Source organism: Argiope bruennichi, chromosome 6, assembly GCF_947563725.1.
Source record: "Argiope bruennichi chromosome 6, qqArgBrue1.1, whole genome shotgun sequence".
Classification (NCBI taxonomy): domain Eukaryota; kingdom Metazoa; phylum Arthropoda; class Arachnida; order Araneae; family Araneidae; genus Argiope; species Argiope bruennichi.
Genome location: NC_079156.1, coordinates 137,588,689 through 137,611,450, shown reverse-complemented (window position 1 = coordinate 137,611,450; position 22,762 = coordinate 137,588,689). Strand labels below are relative to the sequence as shown.

General features: G+C 33.6%; 1 protein-coding gene across 1 annotated transcript in view; it reads right to left on the bottom strand.

The window, feature by feature from the left end:
* Positions 1-1,133: 1,133 nt before the first annotated feature.
* Positions 1,134-22,762, bottom strand: part of LOC129971487 (gamma-aminobutyric acid type B receptor subunit 1-like) — a 74,533-nt gene continuing 52,904 nt past the window's right edge. The window contains exons 13-17 of the mRNA XM_056085305.1: positions 16,373-16,577; positions 11,509-11,636; positions 5,935-6,063; positions 5,374-5,511; positions 1,134-3,734 (exon numbers count right to left, since the gene is read on the bottom strand). Coding sequence (XP_055941280.1) covers positions 3,492-3,734; positions 5,374-5,511; positions 5,935-6,063; positions 11,509-11,636; positions 16,373-16,577 — 843 coding nt within the window. The 3' untranslated portion in view covers positions 1,134-3,491. The remainder of the gene's footprint in view (positions 3,735-5,373; positions 5,512-5,934; positions 6,064-11,508; positions 11,637-16,372; positions 16,578-22,762) is intronic.

Below are 22,762 nucleotides of genomic sequence, written 5' to 3'. Positions count from 1 at the left end.
TCAAAATACATGCTGTTTTCAGCATGAATGCATTGGATGTTTTAAAAAGTGTCTCCAACATTTCAGTATATTATTTCTACATGTGTATTCCATTACAAAATTTATATATTTCATTTTCTCCTGCCTTCCTCTAAATTTCAGTGCATATATTTTAGAATCATACATTTGTAACTATTGAAAGCATTTTGAAATTTTATTAGGTACATATCAGTTTATTTCAATTATACTTATATCTAAAATTTTCTGTATAATTTTAATTTTTAATATTGCTTTAAAAAAGTCCTTCAGTATGAAATGATCAGTTAGAAAAAATGCATAGGGGAATCATTTTTAAACATTTGTACTTATCATAATAAACTCATTATTTAAAAATTTCTGTATTTTTATGAAACTTTATGTTTATAAAATCTTTTCTTTCAAATTTAAAATTATTAATTTTTGTTCTTTTTTTTATTTAAATCGATCAGCTCTGGTTTTAAAAGGTATTTGTTAATGAAAATATTATATATCTAAAGAATGGAACTGTTATTGGTTTAATAAAGTAAAATATTCCTAAAATGTATACACACATTCACAAGTATTACAAAATTTATGTGCATTAAAGTTTTAAAACAGTTTTTAACATTAAAAGAATTCTTTTATGAGTAATGTCTCAGAATTGTAACTATTTAACAATTAATAATCCTTTTTAATAACCATTGTTTTCATCAACAAGTATTAATATATAGTAATAATTTGTCAGCATATGCATTAGCTGGGTATTTCTTCTAAAATATAATATCTGGTGATATTTATCTGAACTTGCGACAGGAATGTATTGTTCAGTAGATATTTGAAGATTTACATTTAGATAATACATTTCTACAAATGACAAAACATTGTCATTCACTCTAATATTATGACTTTTGTGGTTTCTACATGCAATGAAAGCAAAAAAAAAAAAAAAAAAAAAATCAATTTTTAGGGGGAAGAGGAAAAATTTACCAAATTGAAAACAAATTTTAAAATTGTATTAAAAAATTTTTAAGATTTTTCTTTCATTTTTCAATGTGTTTTATAGATATTTTCACTTTGATATTTAAAGCATAATAACAGCTGCAACATTAATACTAGGAGAAAAAAATAAAGCAGAGTACTGTTTAGACTTATTTATTTCAGACCTGTGTTTCGTATTTGCTTCTGAAATGTAAAAAAAGAAAATGCAGTTAAACACCTCATCAATTAACAGTGATTAGAATAATCATATTTCTTAAAATGCATGCTTACCATATTAAACATGGTGTTAAATGATTCGTTTTGTCTTATAATTATAAAACAGTGGTATAATTTTCCAATTAAGATAAAAGCTACAGTATTTCTTACAAGAATAAAAAAGTAACATCTAACAATAAATAACTACCATAAGCATTATGAAATAACATATTATTCTTTGAATATATCTTTGCATGCAGTTTAAATATGATTCTCTATCATAATATGCATCATGTACATTACAATTCACAATTCATTAACTTTGTTTTTAAGCTTCACAGAAAGTTAAAATATCAAGTATAATTTTCATTCATTGTATTTACACTTTATGTACAATGTCATAAATATCACTTTGAAAAAATATTTATGCAGTGAATTTTAGTTCCTGTGATTGTTTTATTAATACAAATGGACTATTAAAATATTTCCAAACAATTTTATTGCCATGGAAACTGTTTATAATATTTTAACATACCATATTCTGTATGTTAAATTTTCATGAGTGTTGTTATTTCTGATTTTATGGTATTTGTATAAATTTTATAGAGTCTAAATGTACTGGTGGTCAAAGAAAGTTCAGTTGATTCTCAAAGATTCATAATTAATATCAGTACTATGTTAATTCATGGGCTGATAATGGAATTGAGGATTAATATAGATTTCTTTCATTCTCTGATACCAATATGCATATTGAAGTGAAATAATATGATCTAATACATGAAATCTTTAAAATATTGGATGTTATATAACAATCTTTTTTGGTGATAAATATTACTGAATATCTAACATGTTAGATTACAAATTGTTTGTTCAATATTTATATTATCTGAAAATGCCAAATGAATGCTTTTCATGAAAAGATGCATTGGAACACTAATTAAAGTGCAGTTGCAGAACTAGATGGAATAGGGTTTAAATGGTACTTTGGTTGTTAACAAAGCTCTAGGCAAAACACACTAAATTCTAACTATCTTTGTGGGATTTAATTGGAGCCAAGCAGAAATGGTGGCATTTTTTCTCCTGTTTTGCTGCCAACATTGATCGCTAAGATTGAATATGGCAAAGGCCATCACATTCAAATTACTTTGGTGATTATTTTGAGACTGTTAACGGAAAAGTACCATATAATTAGTTTATACTAGAATCTAATCTGTGTTATGTTGCAATTCCCACTCAAACTTCTATTTAGATTCCAAATATCTTGTAGAATTTAATCTGCTGATGAAAATTTGGCATTTGATTAAAATCTTGTGATTCTGTCTATCTATCAGTTATTAAAATTCTTTGAACAATTCCTTTAATGTGTTTTCCTGTTCAGTCATAAAAATATGCTGATAATTAAAGCTAAATAAAACAAGAATATTTGATGTTTTTTAAAGAGTCATATTATTGCATATCCATATATTATAGGCACTAATTTAAAAAAAAAAAAAATGAAATCTTAATTTGCACCATTATACATTTGATTAAAAAGGAGTTATTATATATCATTTTATTTGCATAAAATTTTGGCTTTTAGTTTGTGTATTTTAAAGATTGATTGCAAGATATTTTTACTGAGATTGCTCTTAAGAATGAACTCTTTTCTCTTAATAACCTTCCAGTGCTTCAACAGGTTATTGAAAGTGCAACCAATTCTGTGTACTTGACTGATAAATTTAGCCTGATGTTTTGCCAAGTGTACAGAATCATAGATGAGAATACCCTTTTCTTCATTTTGGAATTTCAGATCTTCGTCGATGGAATCTAAAGCAACTTAAATTATGTGTTAAATTGCAGTTGTATGAAAAACACACACACATTTTTCGGGTAGCTGTTATTGCTACCGAACGTTCATTGAAGTGGCTCATAATCAACATACAATCATTCGCAGGTGTAATCTTTATCGCTGTTTTCGATTATCCTAATCCTGCATTATTAATTGGGTTGGAATAAGTGTAACATTTGTTTCACTTTTATATTGCAACATAATTATATTCAGAGATAAAATTTAATGTTGAATAATAAAGAATCCAAACCAAAATGTCGAAGCAGAGTGTGATTTTAAAATGAATCGAAAACAAGAGTGAATTGTTATTATAATTCAGAAACCAGAGATAAACCGTTCCAGTTGGTTTCAAAGGATCGAAGTCTGGCATTGGTATTCATTCCGAATTCAGAAAACCTGGTCTCCAAGAAGATCGGGATGCCACTGGACATCAAGTAATTAAGTACTCGTAGTGTGCGGGCAGACCCAGTTCTCACAGGTAGGACTCTGAGAACTCAAAGTCTGACCTGGAGCTTCTGGCCATGGATGTGCCCGTTATGAATCCCGAATCCGAAGTGGGATCATTAGTGATGTCCTTGGGGGCCAGCAGGTCGGTGTATTGTCCCACGGTGATGCGGACTCTGTCGCCACTTCCCATGGTGGAAGCCAGCTGAAGATTCCGCAGGGCGTTCCTTTCCTGGAGTGCCAAAGTGGCCTGTCGGATCTGTTCTTCGCGCTGCAAAAGGGAACGAGGCATTTGTGAAAAATGTTACAAATGACAGTATTGATTTAATTCATCGATGCATAAACGGAAATGAATGGAGGACGAACAGAATGACATTGCAGCATATATGATGTGCACATTTTAATTGTGTGCGCAATTTTCTGTGAAAATAATTTCTTTCACTGTAATGCTTTTGTATAAATTTTGGTCCTTTGACTAACACCCATAAAATATAAATCTGTTGATAAGTTGCTTTGAGATATTCTTGGAGTGGCAAAAACTTTTGGGAGAAAATGTAAAGATTTTTCTGATGCTCTATCATTATGAATTGCGTACTTTAAATGGGAGTGGTGCTCTCCTCCATCCACTCTCATTTTTCAATTCTCATTTAAGGATGGCTTGAAAAATAAATAGGCCAAAGTGTTCGTTTCTGCAACAGATGTCTTAAGCCTCGGAATATAAGATCTAAAGTATGAATTAGTTCATATCGAAATTGGAATATAATAAATATTGCCACCTAAAATGTGTGATAAGATCCTCTAAATTTTAAAATAGGCTTATCTTGGCAAGTTTTGTAGATAGAGGCTTGAAAATATGTGCGCGCAGATCTATTGTTAGAGAAACATTTAAATAATTAACACTTTTACATTATGTTGGAAGTATAAAACTTTTTTTCTTTTTTAACTCTTCTAATTTCCACAGAAACAAAAGTGTTTTAATGCAGTTGCATTCTTTAATGAAATTTTGTAATTGGTATTGTATCTTTAGGTGTAATATTTAGGAAAAATAAATATTTCATTTTTGGGGGATACCCTGCATATTTGATATAAAATATGCATCCATTATATATATATGTATAATAAAAAATGATTAAAATAATGAATTTTGTGAAAATGAACCATAAATAATTAATAATGATTTCTTTAGATATAAATATTTTTTTTACCACAGATTGTAGGAAAATAATAAACTTTAAACAAACATTAAAAATGAATGTTTCATAGGATCCGTCATGAGATATATAACACAATCATCTAAATGGCTGCTTAATATTCCAATACATAATAAATAATTAATTAATTGTGCATTTCAATTTCGCTACCTTTAAAGCAGCAAAATTTTTAATCTCAAATTCGAATTAGGGGGAAAAAAAGCATACTGTACTTGAAAATCTCTCTTCTCTTGGAGAGGGGTTTTTCGGGGGGGGGGGGGTAATTCTATATTCTTTTAAGGGCACTAAAAGAACTTTTTCCAGAGGCATTATATCAGTGGCTATTCGCACATTTTGCGACCCTACGCAATGCACATTACGAAGCCACTACTTAAGCCAGTCATTTAGTTTCATCACGTTTATGACTTATTTTAGATCGATACTTTATTTTAGTGATCTCTGAAAAGGCATAACTTTCCAGTTCTTCATACGCGAGCGTCTGTAATAGTCATTCTAATATTTAAAAAGATATTCGATGTTTGGAAATACCTTAATAACTAAGTGCATACAATGAAACAGATAGATTGTCATATTTGACAGCTAATGGCAGCTTTTTTTTTATTGACCTGCCTGCTGTCTTCCTCAGTCTAGTGATCCCAGGCAACTACGTAGTCGAAAATCCGTCATTGTTCTCCAGTACAAAGTTAGTGAAAGTCTCACCTCCATGATTTGGCGTCGTAGTTCTTCATTTTCCCGCTGAAGACGCTGCTGCCTGTCTTCTTCCTCCCGGCTTGTAATGGTGTCTGTCAGAGTTCTGCAGTCGACTCTTTCTCGTGGTCGGCGAATTAGTTCCATAATCTAAGAAAATAATGTGAGTATATACGCAGTTACTATTTGAATGAGAGCTAGAAGAATTGCCGCCTGTGCAACATGTCTTTAGACTGTGTGCAATAAAAACATTTTTTTTTTTTTTTTTTTGTAACCTAAAAGAATGCATGCTGTTTTTTTTTTTAATTACAATTAATTTCTTGTTGGATTCAGATTGAAATTAAATTATGTCGTAAAAGAAAACGGTAACTTTTTTTTTTCTACTTATCTGCCTATTACATCTAACTTTTAAATGCAATTAATGGATAAAATAATATTTTTAAAAATAAAAACTGTTGCAAAATATTAAAATGAAATGTTCTGTTAAAAATGTATCTATTACAAACCCATTTTTCATATAAGAAAGTGCGTTTTAGAGATAAATTTTCATGAGAATGATGTATTCCCATCTACCTTCGGAATGAAGATGAGCGCCATGGACAGGAAGGAGCAGACAATGATGGCGAGGGACACAAATGCGTAGGTGGCGTCCGTCTGGCTGCTGATTACGAGGGTCACTGGAGCGGTGATGAGGCAGAGGACCTGCGGACGCATTGGATTCGAGAAAAATTGAAGAAATGGAATCAGTTAAGAGTCACGGAATTTTCAAACAATGTCACAGACACACGACAAACGTAATGGGCATGCCATCTAACATGCAATTACTGCGCAGCTTAAAACATTACTTTTTTTTATCTTACATCATACGCTGTATTTTTATTTTACGTAAACCTTGTGAGAACGCAGAAAAAGTGTTTTTCCGTACATTAGGCATTCTGAAGGAACAGAGAGAGAGAGATGATTATCATACAAAAATGTTTTCATTAAAAAACCTTGAGTTATTAAACTCTTAAGATTCTGAAAATTCGAGACCGAGATTTACAGTGTACTGTCTTTTCTGTTTATAAATATTTTTTAACTGATTTCTTAACTCCCCACAGAGATTGTAAAAGCATGTCAATTTGTTTGATGTAATGCGATGTCATAGTTTTTATTGCAATTTCTTGGCCCAGTTCCCCGCGTATTTGGTTTTGAAATTACTCGTGCAACACAGAAGAAAGAAATTCATCGTCCAGAGACATACAGTAATGAAAACAAAAGACTTCGCGGAGTAAAGGGCAGTTGAAGATTTAACACTTATCTGGGGAAGTGCGGTATCTCAAACTGTTAAGGATGGACTTTCGGTCCTCCCTACTCCATTTTTAGCTCAATCGAAGGGACCCTGTAGCTTCCCGTTTCGTAACTTTCACTACATGTGCACTTTTTTAACGGCTTCATCGGATGCTTTAAAAAATATTTTAGTTATTTCTTTGCGCGACGTCTGTGAGACCGCACTACCCTTTTAGTGTTCCAGCATTATACAAAGCTTAGCAGATGGCTCTAAACTTGGTTCTCCCCAGCCTGCTGATCCTCGTAATGAAACAGAAATCCAGGGACTTTATATGAAGCAGAAAATGATTTTAGTGATGAGGATGACTGTACAGAAGATTTTTTTCGATAAAGTTCGCTTTCAAATGATTCTGATATGTATGTTCAAATAATTTTTTTTTTTTTTTTTTTTTTTTTTAGTGATAATGTATTTTGAAAAATTTCTAAAATATATTATTATGCCAAGAGAAATATCTGCAGAATTTACAGGCTAATTTTTATACTAGTACTTAACTTGTATATTTAAAATGACTTCGAAAGCCGTGCTACGAATATTCACTAGTTTGTGTTTAAAAACGATGCCGATAAAAAAAAAAGAGTAAATTTTACCCATTGCCATTTTTTTTTTATTTTTCATAATAGTCGTTGAATTTTTTATTATATTGTGTTCTATATACCTTTGTATACTAGAAACATAAATATGATTTAAAAAGTAATATGTTTAGAATATATTGGTTATTTTTCATATTACTACTTTCATTAGAAAATTCAATTTGAGTGCAAAGAAAATGCGGTCTTGGTGACCTCACTTCCCCAATTAAGACCTACATTTTCACCTTCCAAGTTAAGGGTTAAAACAGGTTTCACATTGCCTGATAATTCAAACAATATTGACAAAGATAGTAGTGCTGATGGTTCATGGTCGGACGAGAAGAAACTTTGTCAGATGCTGGATCTGAAGATAAGCGAAATACTGTCTTCCCGGGAAATAACATCGCTCTTTTTTAATATTATTATTATTCTAAGCTCAGTCGGATAGAAAACTCCTCACCGAAAGGCCATCTAACCGCATTTAAAGAGCAGAGAGTTAATGCCCATGGATGATTCGGTGTGAAATGTTTTCTTGCTGCAAAAGCTGAATACATGAGTGTCGGAAATTCTTCAAGGAGAAAAAAAGGCTTCCAATGAAAGACATTCCATTGCAAAAGAAGAAGATCTAAGATGCAATCCATATGAATATGAAATATTTATGAAGTAATATTGATGAGACATACATTTTCAGAGTACATTTTCTTTGCTTTCAAGAGACACGGGTAGTAAGGAAATAGGATGAACAGGTTGTCTGAGTAAGTATTCTTAGTTATGGAGTTTTATGAACAATTTTTTTCATCAGTTTATTGTTTCGACTCATCCACTCGAAGAAGTAGCTAATCAGACCGATCATACGTTGAACCGTGCCAGCTCGTAGCTGAACTTTACCCAACAGATTAGTTCAAAGTATTGGTTTAAAGTAAAGAAATTCGTATAAAAGTTTTATGAGGAAAAAAATGATAAATAAGAAAAAAAGCGAATTCTTTTAAAATTTTATTCAAAACATAGCTTTTGAACGTGTTTCTTTTTGAAATTGCTATTCAATTTAAAAAAGACAAACGATACAACTAATTGAAATAGAAATCGATTTTAGATTAGTGACATTTAATAGAGAAAAATATAAAAAAGTGAATAAAAAATTTTCGAAAAAAAAAAAAAAAGAAAAGTTTCGAAGAAAGTACTGATAAAAAAAATCAACACTTTTAAACATCAGTAGAATAATTATGTATCGTATCGAAGGATGCTTCTTGTCAAATTGCGTTGTTGTCAAATTAATTCTAACGATAAAAATCATAAATATTTGCTTTCAGCACTCTTTTAATTTATCACATTTCGTCTCTGGAGTGCTCTTTTTTCAGTTGTTGCCAATTTAACAAAGGTTTCTGAATTATTTTAATGCTAAATTTTACGAGGATTGGTAGTGTACCTACTTTTACTGAAGGCCATCATTTTCAGTAATGTAAGTTGAGGTTTTTGATACATAATATAACTTTTTTTTTATGTTAAACATAAAAACTATTATTAAACAAGAGTTATGCATTACAATTATACCTTATACAACCGTTATAGTATTACAAATACGGCACGTAAGACAATATAAGACAAATAACAATCTATTGCTATAATAGGCATGCATATCGTGTTTGCTCATATAATTTTCAAAAATCGTGTGCACCAATTAATACTTCTTATGTATAGATACAAGTATGTACTTTTATATATCAATAGATTTTGCACCTGTGTTGCGCTACGAATAAAAATAATTTTTTTATAATTATCAAATCCATGAAGGTATTACGCTGGAATAAAAAAATCAGTATAAAGAATCAGTCAACTTGACGAGCATTCGGAAAAATGGGTATACTGAATACGGATAATACAAATTTGAGGTCCTTGAAAGAACACAAATTCAAATAAATACATTTTTCGATGTATGCTTACTAATCAACATACCGGGTGCGGCATAAATTCGTGCAAACTTCAAAAAATCATAATAAAAAAAAGTAATGCTCGAAAGAAATTACGGTTTGATGGAATATGTTCAGAGAGCCTTTGGATTTTGTTATTTGCATTAAAGAAAATGTATTTAAAAATGGCCGATAGATGGCGCTCACACGTCATACGGAGACTGTTTATGCAAATCAGTATAGCTATAAAACACAAGGCGGGAAATGGATCTGTCATTCGACACCAGTAGCATGCTTTCGCTACCGGATCGAGCATTAGTGGTGAAACTGTTCTATAAGAACGGTGAATCCACGAATAAAGCATTGCGACAGTTACGGGCGGTGAAAGGAATTAAGACGAAGAAAAACCCAATTTCATTGAATGATATATTGAATTTAGTTCGCCGTTTTGAGGAAACGGGAAGATTAGAGGATACGGCCCCGAAGTGGCAGCAGATTGTGAGAAAAGACAAGCCTTTGCAATATGGGTGCTCGCACAAATGGAACGTGACCCACAATGGTTACTGAACATCATGTGGGCAGATGAATCCCACTTTTCATTGCATGGGGACGTCAATACGCAAAACAGTCGTATCTGCGCAGCATCAAACCCTCGTGCGTACACGACCAAACCACTAGATTGACTACAGTGACTGTTTGGTGCAGTTTCACTGCGTCCTTCATTCTAGGCCCTTTCTTTTTTGAAGAGCGTTATCTTGTATCCGGTTGGAAAACCTGTTCCGTCACTGCAGAACGCTATCTTAGGCTTTTGCGAGACCACGTTATGCCTGCTTTGCAGCAAAGACGTGCGTTATCTTCCGTCACCTTCATGCAGGATGGTGCCTCGTCCCACGTTGCTAGTTCCTTTAAGACGTTCCTCCTAGACACATTCACTGAGGGCAGAGGATGTAAGAATGAGTGGTCCTCACGATCGTCAAATCTTTCTCCAGCGGACTTTTGGTTGTGGGGATACCTGAAGTCTCGTGTCTACCGGGGCTCTCCTGCCACTTTGATGGAACTGAAAGATGCCATTCAATTGGCCGTTAGTGGCATCGATGCCGCCATATTACACGCAGCTGTAATAGGCGTAGTTACGCGCCTCACTTGCTTAATACCTTGTGGTGGCGGTCATGTTGAGCATCTTTTGCTTTAAAATAAAATGTACTATAATGTTACTGTGCTCTGTTTTCCTGATTTGCATAAACCGTCTCGGTATGACCGTGTGAGCGCCATCTATTGGTCATTTTCAAATACATTTTTTAATGGAAATAACGAAATCCAAAGGTTCTCGGAACATATTCCCGCAAACCGTAATTTTTTTCGAGCATTCCTTTTTTTTATTATTACGATTTTTTTGAAGTTTGCACGAATTTATGCCGCACCCGGTATATTTCTAGTACAAAATATTTTTTTTAAATATATTTAATGTAATAATTAATAATGAAACCCGTCGAGCTGATGGATTCTGTTTATCTAGTTTTAAAACAGGGCCGAGATCTGTGATAAAGATTTAGATCAGCAATCTGCACAAATCTCTTTGCTGGGCCGACAGCAGCTGCAACATAAAAACTTGGTTTGGAGCTGCGGAAATGAACCTCCACCATAACCTATATTCAACGAAGACAACCCATGAAATCTAACAATATCGTATCAAGGTTTACTTCGCATCCCACTTCAGAGCATGTGAATATCTTATGGTAAGAAAAATATTGTGCTAACACATTTATTTGCAAAAGAGTTTTTCTTGGACATAGAAGAGTAATCACAACACTTTTAACGTGAACTTTGTTCTGAGGCTGCAGGATATTTGTTGTGGCATTCCTCATCAGCTAGCAATGCAGATCCGGCGAAATGTAGCATTACTCCGCATTCCCTCCTCTACCTGAACCAATTTGCATTAGCAGCATTTCAATTTCCGTCTAACATCTTTTCTTTGTGCCGTGAAGTCTTTCATTTCTTGCTATTTTTATATTTCATTCCGCATTAAAATGATAATAAAATGTGTTCTCAAGAATTAGTATCTTTGGCGTTAAAATTATCAATCGACAAACGGAGAAAATTTGATCCTTGCCATCATGAATATTTTTCTTTTTTTCGTTGGATTTTCACTGTGATGGAAAGACAATGTCGCACAAAAAAAAAAAAAAAAATCACTAAAATGGATTTTCTTTTTGTTTTCAACATATAGTCAAATGGATCTGATGATCGCTTTTTAAAAGAGTGCTTGTATGATTGTTTAAAAGGCACTTAAATCTCCAATATAATTTTCAGATTTAAACGGGATAGTATTTCTGCTTCTTACCACAACGTTGTAGATGCTCATTCCAACCAGTCGGGAGTCATTGAGGTGCTTGATTTTCACACTGCGTGTCTCGTACGCCAGGAAAATACCGAAAATGAGGAGGAGTCCTTTGTAACCGTATAGGATACCTGCAATCGAAGAGAGGAGGAAGTGTTACTTACAAGAATGATTGCTTGGTTAAATTTGCTAAGAAAAAAGTAGAAACACTCGTGAAATCTTTTTAAATGAATTTCTGATTCAAAATTTGGTGTAGTGTTAATTTGTGAAACTAGATCTTAAAATTTTTTCCACTTTTTCAAACTATTTCAATATGAGCTGAGCTGTTCTATTTATTTATCAGAATATTTTGGAACTTACAAATTTGTTTCAATACTTACTTATTTGAAATAAGTTTTTCAAATAAGTAATACTTACTTTTCAATACAATTATTTCAATACAAAATAAAACAGTTAATCACATCAGAAGATTTCTTGTTATTGTTGATAATTAGCTGATAATTAGATATCTTGTTATTGTTGATAATTATTCTCACATACATGAATAATTTGGCTCACTCTCTCTCTCTCTAGTCTCTTTTGCATTTCCTAAGTGTATAGCTTTAGAGGGGGTTGTGCCAGCTCAGGTGTCGTCCTCGTCATCTGACCGTGGTTAAAAATTACAAGGTCCGTCCCAAAATAGCCCTGGTGTTGCTTTAAAACAGGACGTTAATATAACTAAACTTAAGTATATAGCGGATATGGAATGATGCAGGGAGAATCTATCCCTGAAAAGATCACGGCAGTCCGCAAGCGTGAATGTTTTGTGCTTTGTAATATAATGAAGAAAATTGCATACGGATTTTGGATACCTTTCTTTTCTGGCTGGATTCCAATTTTGAAGTAGATTTAAGTTTGTCCACAAGACCGCATACCAAATTTTATTTGTCCATCATTCACGCTTTTGAGTTATCGGTTTCACAAACTCGCGAATTATCGAAATGGATGCCTATTAGACAGTATTGACTCAAAATTTAATGCACATCTGCGATTCTGACTACAATTTTGTGTGTCACATTTCTTTCATACAGCTCTTTGCATTTTCCCCCAAAATGCATATGGATAGACATATTCAGATGCATATGGATAGACATACAGATTTCTTTTCTACAGATTTTGCCGAAGTTTTGGTAGCAATGTGCAAATTTGGTTTTAAAAATTACATACCAGATTTAACTCGGTGCTTTTTTTGTGTTCAAATTGTGTTTCTCAGATTCAGGGAGAGCTAAAATACCGAAATTTATCAAAATTCTGACGTTGAATTTTTTCACAATTACAATATTTTCTCTTAGTTTATTTCCTATATGAGAAAGTAAAAAGTATTCATTTTCCCTTGTGAAAAGCTGAAAACTTCGAAAATATCAGATTAATCCGGAATAATACCTGAATTCTCAATGGGGAAATATCTAAAAAACAAATTATTCGCAGCAGTATGATACCGCATTCGAACGATTTTGTTAGCAAATGGAATTTTAAAAATCTGTTGTCGGAATGGCAGTTAAATTTTTTTTTTTTAAATGTGGGTAAAAGAAACGACCAGCATTAATATGTGAAATATATTTATTAATATTAAGATTACAAGGACAAAACATTACTAAACTGACATAAAAGCACATAAAAAGATGCGACAGATGAAAAAAAATGCGTTATAAAAGATGAGTGGTACGTCTTACCGTCTCATTGTCAAGCTCTCATTTGCCAATTTTGGCAGGAAAGCCTCATGGGATCAGTGACGCAACATGGCGCCATTCAAGATATGAGATCTGTTAGCAACTCCCACATCAATAAACTATCATTTTGGACATTGCCTCTTATGTTAAACCTTTCTTTCTGGTTTCATAATTAGTTTCTCTGAAGTTGGCATAATGTTAAAAAAATGTTACTTCAGCAACTTGAGATGGAAAATCTTTCAAAAATCTGGCATTTGAAATTGGTTTTGTTTGATCGACATGCCATCTTGCATTTGCGTGACATTTTCGCTCGCTTTCATCCCAAGAGGAAATGTCTTGTCTGATCCAATAACTCAAATTCTAACGAGTAGGAAGAGACCTGATTGCATGAATCTGAATTAAATGTCGAATCATAAAATTCTAGATGAAAAGAAAAATAATTTAAATGGCAAAATGAAGCCATGAAAACTTCATTTTATAAATTTAGAATGCGTTTAATCTTTTACCCTTTCAAATATTTTTCACTTAAGACCCAATACTCATCCCAACTTTATTTCCATTGTTCTTCTCTCACCGCTTCACTCTCTGCGTCGTGTCTTCCTTCTCTCCCCTGACCGATTTGGAGAGAAATGAAATCATAATGACAAATATTTATGAGTAGAAATGGGATCTAAGGAAATTTTCTTAATCTTTAACGGGGGAGGTATAGTATCTCAGACCCCTAAGGATGGACTTTCGGTCACCACTACTCTATTTTTAACTGAATCGAAGGGAGTGACCTGTAGCTTCCTGTTTCGTAACTTTCACTACATGTGCACTTTTTTAACGGCTTCATCGGATGCTTTAAAAAATATTTTAGTTATTTCTTTGCGCGAAGTCTGTGAGACCGCACCACCCTTTTAGTGTTCCAGTATTAACTATACAAGGCTTCGCAGATGGCTCTACAAATGGGTCATCAAAATATCATCCAACCTGCTGATCCTCGTTATGTAGCAGAGCTCCAGAGGCTTTTAAATGAAGCTGAAAGCGAGTTTAGTAATGAAGGTAATTGTATAGAAGAATTTTTAGATGATAGTTCGCATTCGACTGATTCTGATATGTATGTTCAACTGTCATTAATTTTTCTAGTGGTAATGTGTTTTGAAAAATTTCTAAAATATATTAATATGCCAAGAGAAATATATTAAAATGCCTATAGAATTTACAGGCTGATTTTTATACTAGCACTTAACCTGTATGTTTAAATTGCCATCGAAAACCATGATACGAATATTTACAAGTTTCTACGTAGAAATGATGCCGATAAAAAAAAGGATCAGCTTTACCCATTGTCATTTTTTTTTTCATATGATTGTGGAATTTTCCATTATATTGTTTTCTATATACCTTTGTATACTGTAAAAATAAATGTGATTTAAAAAGTAAAAGTATTTTTAAAAAGTAAATATATTTTTTTATGAATATTATTTGTTGTGACGTGTGATTTGAGAAGAAGATGTATCTTCCAACGCAATAACTTTTTCAATGATTATGCATTTTAAAATGATATATTTGATGATTTTCATAAGAAATTTAATTTGAGTGCAGAGAAAATGCGGTCTCATAGACTGGACTTCCCTAGTTACGAATTTGAAAAGGTGAAAAGGAAAGTGAAGAGAAGTGAGGAGGTGAACTAAATTTTCTTCTCCCCATTTAAGGGTTAAGTCAGATTTTTATCAGGCGTATTTGCAAGTTTTAATTCACCAGCAATTACTGACGCTCACCGGTTCTCCTCTTCTTGCATCATCTTGACGAACCGCGTTGACGAACCTTATGAACAGCTGTTTCCTTCATCGTGCTATTTCCATAAGCATTTCATGAATTTTCTCAGACGATTTTCCAAATTTCACCAAAAATGTATGGCATTGTTTATCAGTCTCTATCTTTAAAGGGAGTAACATGCAGGGTCCAAGAAAGAAAATAACAGCATTTAACTATAGGCTTTTCTCAATGGTCTCTGCGTCCCAATGGGTTCTCCACAGATTTATTGTCACCATTGTAAACATATTGTAACGTTTCCCCTTTTTCCTGACATAGTAATGGGCATTCCTACCAGAAGTAACGTTACCCATATCTCCACACATAGTGCCTACGAACCGCCAGATGGGGAACCTCTTCATTAGTAGAATCATTTTGTCTGGTCATTTGTCTGGCATCCAGATAAAGGACCACAGATGTGTATTTCGTCGTTTCAAATAGATCCATCATGTCTTCACAGGGGAAGAACGTCAAAATATCTAGATGTTAAGCTTTTTTTTCTATTATGAAGGGACTCTTTAAATCTTCAAGAAACGATCCATCATCAGCAACCGTTGTCATTAAGTGTCGAAGTCAGGTGGACTTAGCCGTTACTAGCTGTGAATTGATTATAATTAACATGTGTTCGAGAGTGGTCAGCTACAAAGATGGATCATTAACAGACAAATTCCATGATCGACTGGAGACCATTGAGGAAGCATTGCTGTGCAGCTATTGGGTGATAAAGAACTCAAGTTCACCAATGAGGAAATGAGAGGAGGAGATTTGAAGGAAATAAAATGCAGGATTTTTGTTTTGAAAGGAGAGAAGAGAGGAAAGCAGTGAGAGGTGTAAAATGAGAAGTCGGAGGGACGTCGGTGTTTGAAGGTGTGAAGGTGTTCCTGATTTTGTGAGAAGTTGCGTGTGATTCAGTCTGTGTTAGGGTCCAACCGATAAAGATCAGTTGACTTCTGAAGCTACCCTGGAGTAGCTGTTTAGAGCTAACAGCCTGTCAGCGGTTTTTGGTGACTTATTCTCCGATTTGATCGAGGAACTATTTCGTGATTGAACTGTTATTTGATATTTTAAAATAATATTAACCTAGATGAGAAAGAGTTGTTTTTGTGTACATATATAATGCTGTAAATAAAAGAATTTTTTTTTGTTTACGCTGCTTTCTTATTTGATCTTTCTGGATACAGATATTGCAATATTTTCAAGGCTAGCTTTGTGGTTTAGTTTGCATCAAGAAATCAGGCTAGGAAGATTTTGTAAATAATGCTTAACTTGGTATTTAGAATTAAATTATTTCAAATTAATAACATTAACAAAAAGCCTTATGAAAAGCATGTGAAATTTATTCACCGAATATATTGACTCACCGAGCCAGACGGCGTTATTCTCGGATTCGCAATGCTCGAGCTGCGGCTCAATCTTGATGTCCTCCTCTTTGAACTCCGGGTCCTCCAAGGGGAAAACCTCCATTTTGCGACGGAGGGGGTCGATGATCTGCCACGCGGACAGGATCAGAACGTCCATCAGTAAGAGCATGCCTATCATGAAGTAGAGTTTCCAGCTGTATTTTCTCTGCAATGACAGAAAAAAAAATACTTAGAAGTTGGCAATATTGTGGGTCTGCTTTCCCTCATAGAGTGAGGTGTACAAATGCCCGGATTTAAAAATGCTATTACACACACACACACACATATATATATATATATATATATATATATATATATTCATAGTATGAAATCTACAAGTCATTTTTTTGGAATTTAGTGTAGATCTTGATAAATGGCATGAATATGAAACGGCACAAAACATTCCTTCGCTTGAAAACGGACTTTCTGATGATGATTTATTGAACGTTTTTATTATTGCATCTGTTTTGTAATACACCATACATCTCGCTTTCATTTTTCCACGTTTTCTGAAAGTTATTTATACACCCTTTGGAAACTGCGTGAATGAAAAGATTTAGAATTTCATGCCTAAACTGTACAATGAGTGAAGAAAATTCACTTTGTATGAACTATAATAGTGCTTTTTTTCGCAAAAAGCCATCACAGCGAAGGCACTGCATTCATTAGTCCAGCGATTCTCAACCTGTGGGGCGCCCCCCTAGGGGGGCGCGAGCACACTAGAGGAAGGTCGCGGGAATATCCAAGATAAAATATTATTAAAAAAATTGATCAACTGATTGAAAGGAAAGCACACATACACATAGAAAACCCAATACATTTAGACATATTTAATAACTTATTAAATTAAAACAATTTACTAAATCAAAATTTACTTAATTAAAACAAACTAAATTAAAAACAAATTTAATATTAGTGACTTCCTTGGGCCTGTCTTTCAGAGCAAAATTTTTCGAAGGAAGGCTTAATATTAGAAATAGCCAATCTCATTTCTGTTTCTATATTTAGCCGAGATCTGTATTTTGTCTTCAAAGAAGCCACAGCAGAAAATCCAGTTTCACAAAGGTAGATATTGAAAATGGTAATAGAATGCGAAATGTCTTTGTTTTTAGTGCAGAAAAATCATCCTCTACTCCTGCCCAAAATTCAAACAGTGATTTATTACTAAATTGTCTTTTAGTTTCGCCACTTTTAGTGAAGTCTATGAGTTTTTCTTCCTCATCAATTGAGAGTCCTTCGGGAGTCTTATGAAATGAATCCCTAACCTACTCGTAACTTGCTATCAGTTTGTCGCTAACAAGAAAATACCTTTTAAAATTCTTTGCCAGCATGGTTAAATGATTTTCAATGGTAACAAAAACAACTTTTACATGTTCTTCTTCAGCCTTGTAAGTTTTAGTACAATCATCCACATTTGCAAACATTGTTAGATATTTTTTGCTTTAAATTTCTGTTCTACAATTCCAATTTTCCACAAAAAGCATTAACTTTATCACTCGTATCCAGCATATGTCTATTTGCTCCTTAGAGTTGAAGATTCAAGTTATTTAATTTCTCGAATATGTCGACCCTTTAGTACAATTTCATCACAAATAAAACACCGCGAAAATCCTCGGCCTCCATTCTGTTTTCTTCTTCTAGGAAAATGGCGAATTCTTCTCTTAATTCATAAACACGTTGCAAAAATTTCCCACGCGATAACCAACTTGCCTCGCAATAAAATAGTAACGCTGAATGTACTGAACCCATGTCTTTACAAAGTGCGGTAAAGATTCTCGATTTCAGGGTCTCATTTTTATATAATTTACTAAGGTTACAACCGTAGTTAACACAATATTCAGACCAGGACTCATTTCTTTCGAAACCAAAACTTCTCTGTGGATCATGCAATGTATCCAGACCCACTGGGGCGATTTTTGTTTTACAAGTGCTTGTATAGCTTGAAATCTTCCGGACGTTGAACGAGCACCATCGGTGCATATTCCGAAGCAATTTTTCCATTCTTGTCTGCGACCAACATTTTTGAGCAAATTATACACATGGGCCTTTCTTCTTCATTTACTTCAGCACTGATAAACCCAAAATTTAAGTATTCTTGAGAATATTTTCGGAACCACTCTCGTCTGTGTATTTACTGATGCTTGACTATCGTCTAATTCTCGCTTACTTCTGCTTAAAAATTTATCCACGAGTCTGCATAAATCTACTGCCGTGAATAATAATGCAATTAACACGAAAACATATATAACATACACATTCACAATAGATTCGATAGCGATAGAAGGATCGACTCGAATGAGACTGGCAGGAATTGAAACTTGCGTTATCAAACATTTTCCTTCTTCCTATGAGAAAACATTTGCTCTGAGCCTGCTCGAGACGGCATCGGTCGTGTGGATTTCCTTTCACAAACATAACTTTCTTTTTTGTTTAATCGTGCTTCTGTTTTTATTTCTTTTATTATTCGAAAAAATGTATTCCCAGTTTCTAAATTTAGTTCACCCACTCTAGGTTAATTTTCATTAACGAATTTTTCTACTTTCATATTCTTTTAACGTCATCACCCTGTTTGGCTTTCATTTCAAATATAATATTTAAATTTTCCCCACTTTCATTCGCTTCATCTGTTTACTATCCGCTTGGCAAAATGCCAAATGTAGGCTTCTCGCCAACGTTGGCTCGCTTTTACTCTTGTTTTGGCAGTTAGTTAAAAATAATTTAAAAACAGAATCCAAAATACTCACTATGCATTATTGTTGTATACATTTTATTGTAAGCGGGGGATTCGATAAAAAGTATGATTGAAAACTGAGCCGCTAATACTGAAAGGTTGAGAAACGCTGCATTGGTCCGTGATTTCATCTCTGTCATTATAATAAATTTCTGTGCTTTTCTTTTCTTTTCAAGCATACTATTTCCTACTTTTTCCGTTCTAACAGAAAGTGATCCGTTTCGCTTTTGCACTGAATACCGACTCGGAACGAGCAACTGAACTGATTTTTTGGATAAGCTTTCTAACAGTACCCGTCTTATTATTTAGGAATTTGTTTGTTTGAATGAGGGGTATTTAGGGATTTTTAGCTACAAAGGCTGTCATCCCAGCGTTCAACAATATCTTCAATCAATAAATGTCAAAAAATTTCAAGTGTTGAAGGAAAATATGGAGAGAGAGTTTATCTGCAAATGCTTTGCTCGTGAGTTGTTTGAAATTACAGCTTGAAAGAGAGTTGAGGCCCAACTTCGACCACAGGCAACGTCTTACGCTTGAGTATTTTCGGCAGTGCAGTAAGATATGATCCAAATTATTCAGAGTGGCATGTTTCGCAATTTGGTTCATTCGACAGGTTAAAACGATGTAGAAGGTCAGGTGTAATGAGTGTTTTGGTAGATATTCTAGCGCAAATGATGTCTTCTCTTCTATTTCTTGTCCATTTAGCAATATTTTTTATGTCTGGAATTTCACCAAGAATTTCATAATATTTGCTCTGTCTATAGCTGTCTGTTGTTTTTCTTTTTGAGATTTGTTTGATGCGTGAGATGATGTCTTCCGATGCGATCCATTCAATGCATGGGCTGATTTCTGTAACTGATTTTGCGATCAAGTCCGCTTTTTCATTCCATAAAATTGTCGAATGCCCTGGGATCCAAAGAAAAGTAATATGTTGGTTAATTTGAGATTTTTCCACAATTTTGGCCACAATTTTATGAATAATGGATGGGGATTTATATGAAAATTTGTGAAGTGCTGTAAGAACTGAAAGACTATCTGTAAGAAGAAGTAAATGTTTCTCAGGAACGGAAAGATAGTTCAGAGCCTGGTAAATTGCAAGAGCTTCAGCTGTAAAAATTGAATTGATGTTGTGGGTTCGAAAAGCAAATTGAGACAGATCCGAAATGCCGGCGATTGAAGTTAAGTTTTGTGATTTCGATGCATCAGTTGCGATAATGAAACACTGTTTGAAGTCCTTTTGAAGCGTTTCTTGAAAACTGCCATTAATAGCTGAGTGTGGGAGAGATTTGTTTTGAAAAGGGTATTTTGAAATAATAATACTGCAATTTTCTCTTGGAAGTTGCAAAAAATGTTGATCAGAAATAATGCGATTCCAATTAATGTTTAGATCAGAAAAAATTTTATCCAGAAAAATTTTGTCCTGTTCAATAAGAGCAAGATTGAAATGTTCTAAATCTAATTTGTAGATGGCGGAGAAGGAACTGATAGAAATCTGCTTAATGAGAAATTGTAAGGATAAACGTTTGATTTTTTCACTGAGAATTTCCTAATTGGAGATGTAAAGGAGAGCTTTATTTGGTGTCCACTGTGGAACACCAAGTGCAATGCGAAGTGCTTTGGTCTGAATAATATTACATGCTTTCATGTGAGTTTCTGGAAATTTGTTGATAATGGGACTGGCGTAAAAGAATAAGCTGCAAATGCTATTGTCTGTGATTGTGATTAAATCTTTTGTTCTTGGGCCATAATGTTTATATGCAAAACCCTTTAATGCATTGATTTTTTTTAAAGCTTTATTTTTAATTTTATTTAAGATCGATCCGTTTTGATTTCTTTTTGAAAAAGGAATTCCGAGGAATGTAATTGAGTTTTTCCATTGGATGTTCGTTCCTGCTAGTGAGATATTTGGGTGGGTAAAATTAATTTTGTTTGAAAGATCGGCTATGTAACTTTTCTCTGCATTAACTGAAAGCTTCCAATACGTACACCATTGATGTACGTTTTCCATTGTTTTTTGTAATTTCTTAGCAATAAGTTCAATAGACTGGTGCGAGCAAAATATAAATATGTCGTCCGCAAAGATCAAACAATCAACTTCATTTTCAAGAGTTTCAAAAAAATCCGATATAAAAATTGCCCATAAGATTGGCGAGAGGACACTACCTTGTGCCAATCCTTTGTTTGTAATTCCTGTGTCGGAGAGTGTTTGTCTCCATCGCACTTGAAACGAACGGTGACTAAGGAATTGATGCAACCAAGCGCATATCTTCCCGCAGATGCCCAATTCCAAGCATTTATATATCAATCCGTCAATATAAACCGAATCATAAGCTTTCGCGATGTCGAGACTAATACCAATGAAATGTTTTTTTTTCCCTCTTTGCTTTTGAAATGCTGTAATATAATGAGTAAGTGGCTGCCCTATTGTCCTTGTATGGTAAAAAACCAAATTGTTTTGGATGAAGCTTTTTGTTCTTTGTAAGAAAATCAGTAATTCTTTTACATAAGATACGTTCAAAGATTTTGGAAAAAACAGATGTTAGAGCTATTGGCCTATATGATGTTATCTGAAGCTTGTCTTTATTTGGTTTTGGAATGGGAATAATAAGTGCATGTTTCCATGTTTTGGGAACATATGCTGTGTTAAAAATCTGTTGAAATAATTGAAGGATGTAATAATTTGCATTTTTGTTAAGTTTTTTGAAAAAGGATGCGGGAATATTGTCTGGACCTGGGGTTGTTGTTTTTGATTTTTTAATTGCGAATTGTAATTCTTCCATTTGAAGTGCTCCGTTTAATTCGCTTTCCTGATTGTCCGTAAACTGGATTGGTAATGGCTCGTGAGTACTGGAATTGTTGGCATAAAATTCTGCGAACAGATTACTTTGCACGAATGGGTTTGTGATAAAAGAATTGTTAACAGAAATGGTGTTGAAGGAGTTATTATCTTCATGTTGCTGATTCATTTTTCTTAAGATAGAATAAAATAAACGAGGATTTCTTGCACTATTACATAAGTTATCCCAAAATTTTTGTTTTGCTTGTTTACTATAAAATTTGAATCTGCTTGCGAATTTTTTGTGAAGAATCCAAAATTTAGTTGATATGCATTTTAATGCTTTCTTCCGATATATGATTTTAAGGTTGTAAAGTTTGTGACAGGTTTTATCCCACCAGGGTGGGTATTGTTTGTTATTCAAAGGTATTTTTCTAGTATTATTGGATATGATTTCTGAAATGTTTGATGAAACTGAGTCTAGGTTAAGATTTGTATCTTCAAAAATTTTTTCCGATTGAAAAAGAATAGATTGCCATTTAATTTCTGTGAGGAACCTTTGTTTGTTGTGTAAAACTTTGCAGGTGGAAATTATGGGGAAATGGTCGCTATCAAAAGATGATTCAGCAACAAAACAATCTGAGCTACAGAAGAGTGATTTGGAACAAAGGGTAAGATCCAGAAGTGATTGGTTACCTGCAGGAGTAATGTGCGTCGGGTTCGAAGTATTTAAAATGACAAAATTTGAATCCGTTAACCAATCGACAAAATTGTTGCTGAGTCTGGAAGAAGTGGTTGAGCCCCAAAAAGGGTGATGTAAATTAAAGTCACCAAAGATGAACGT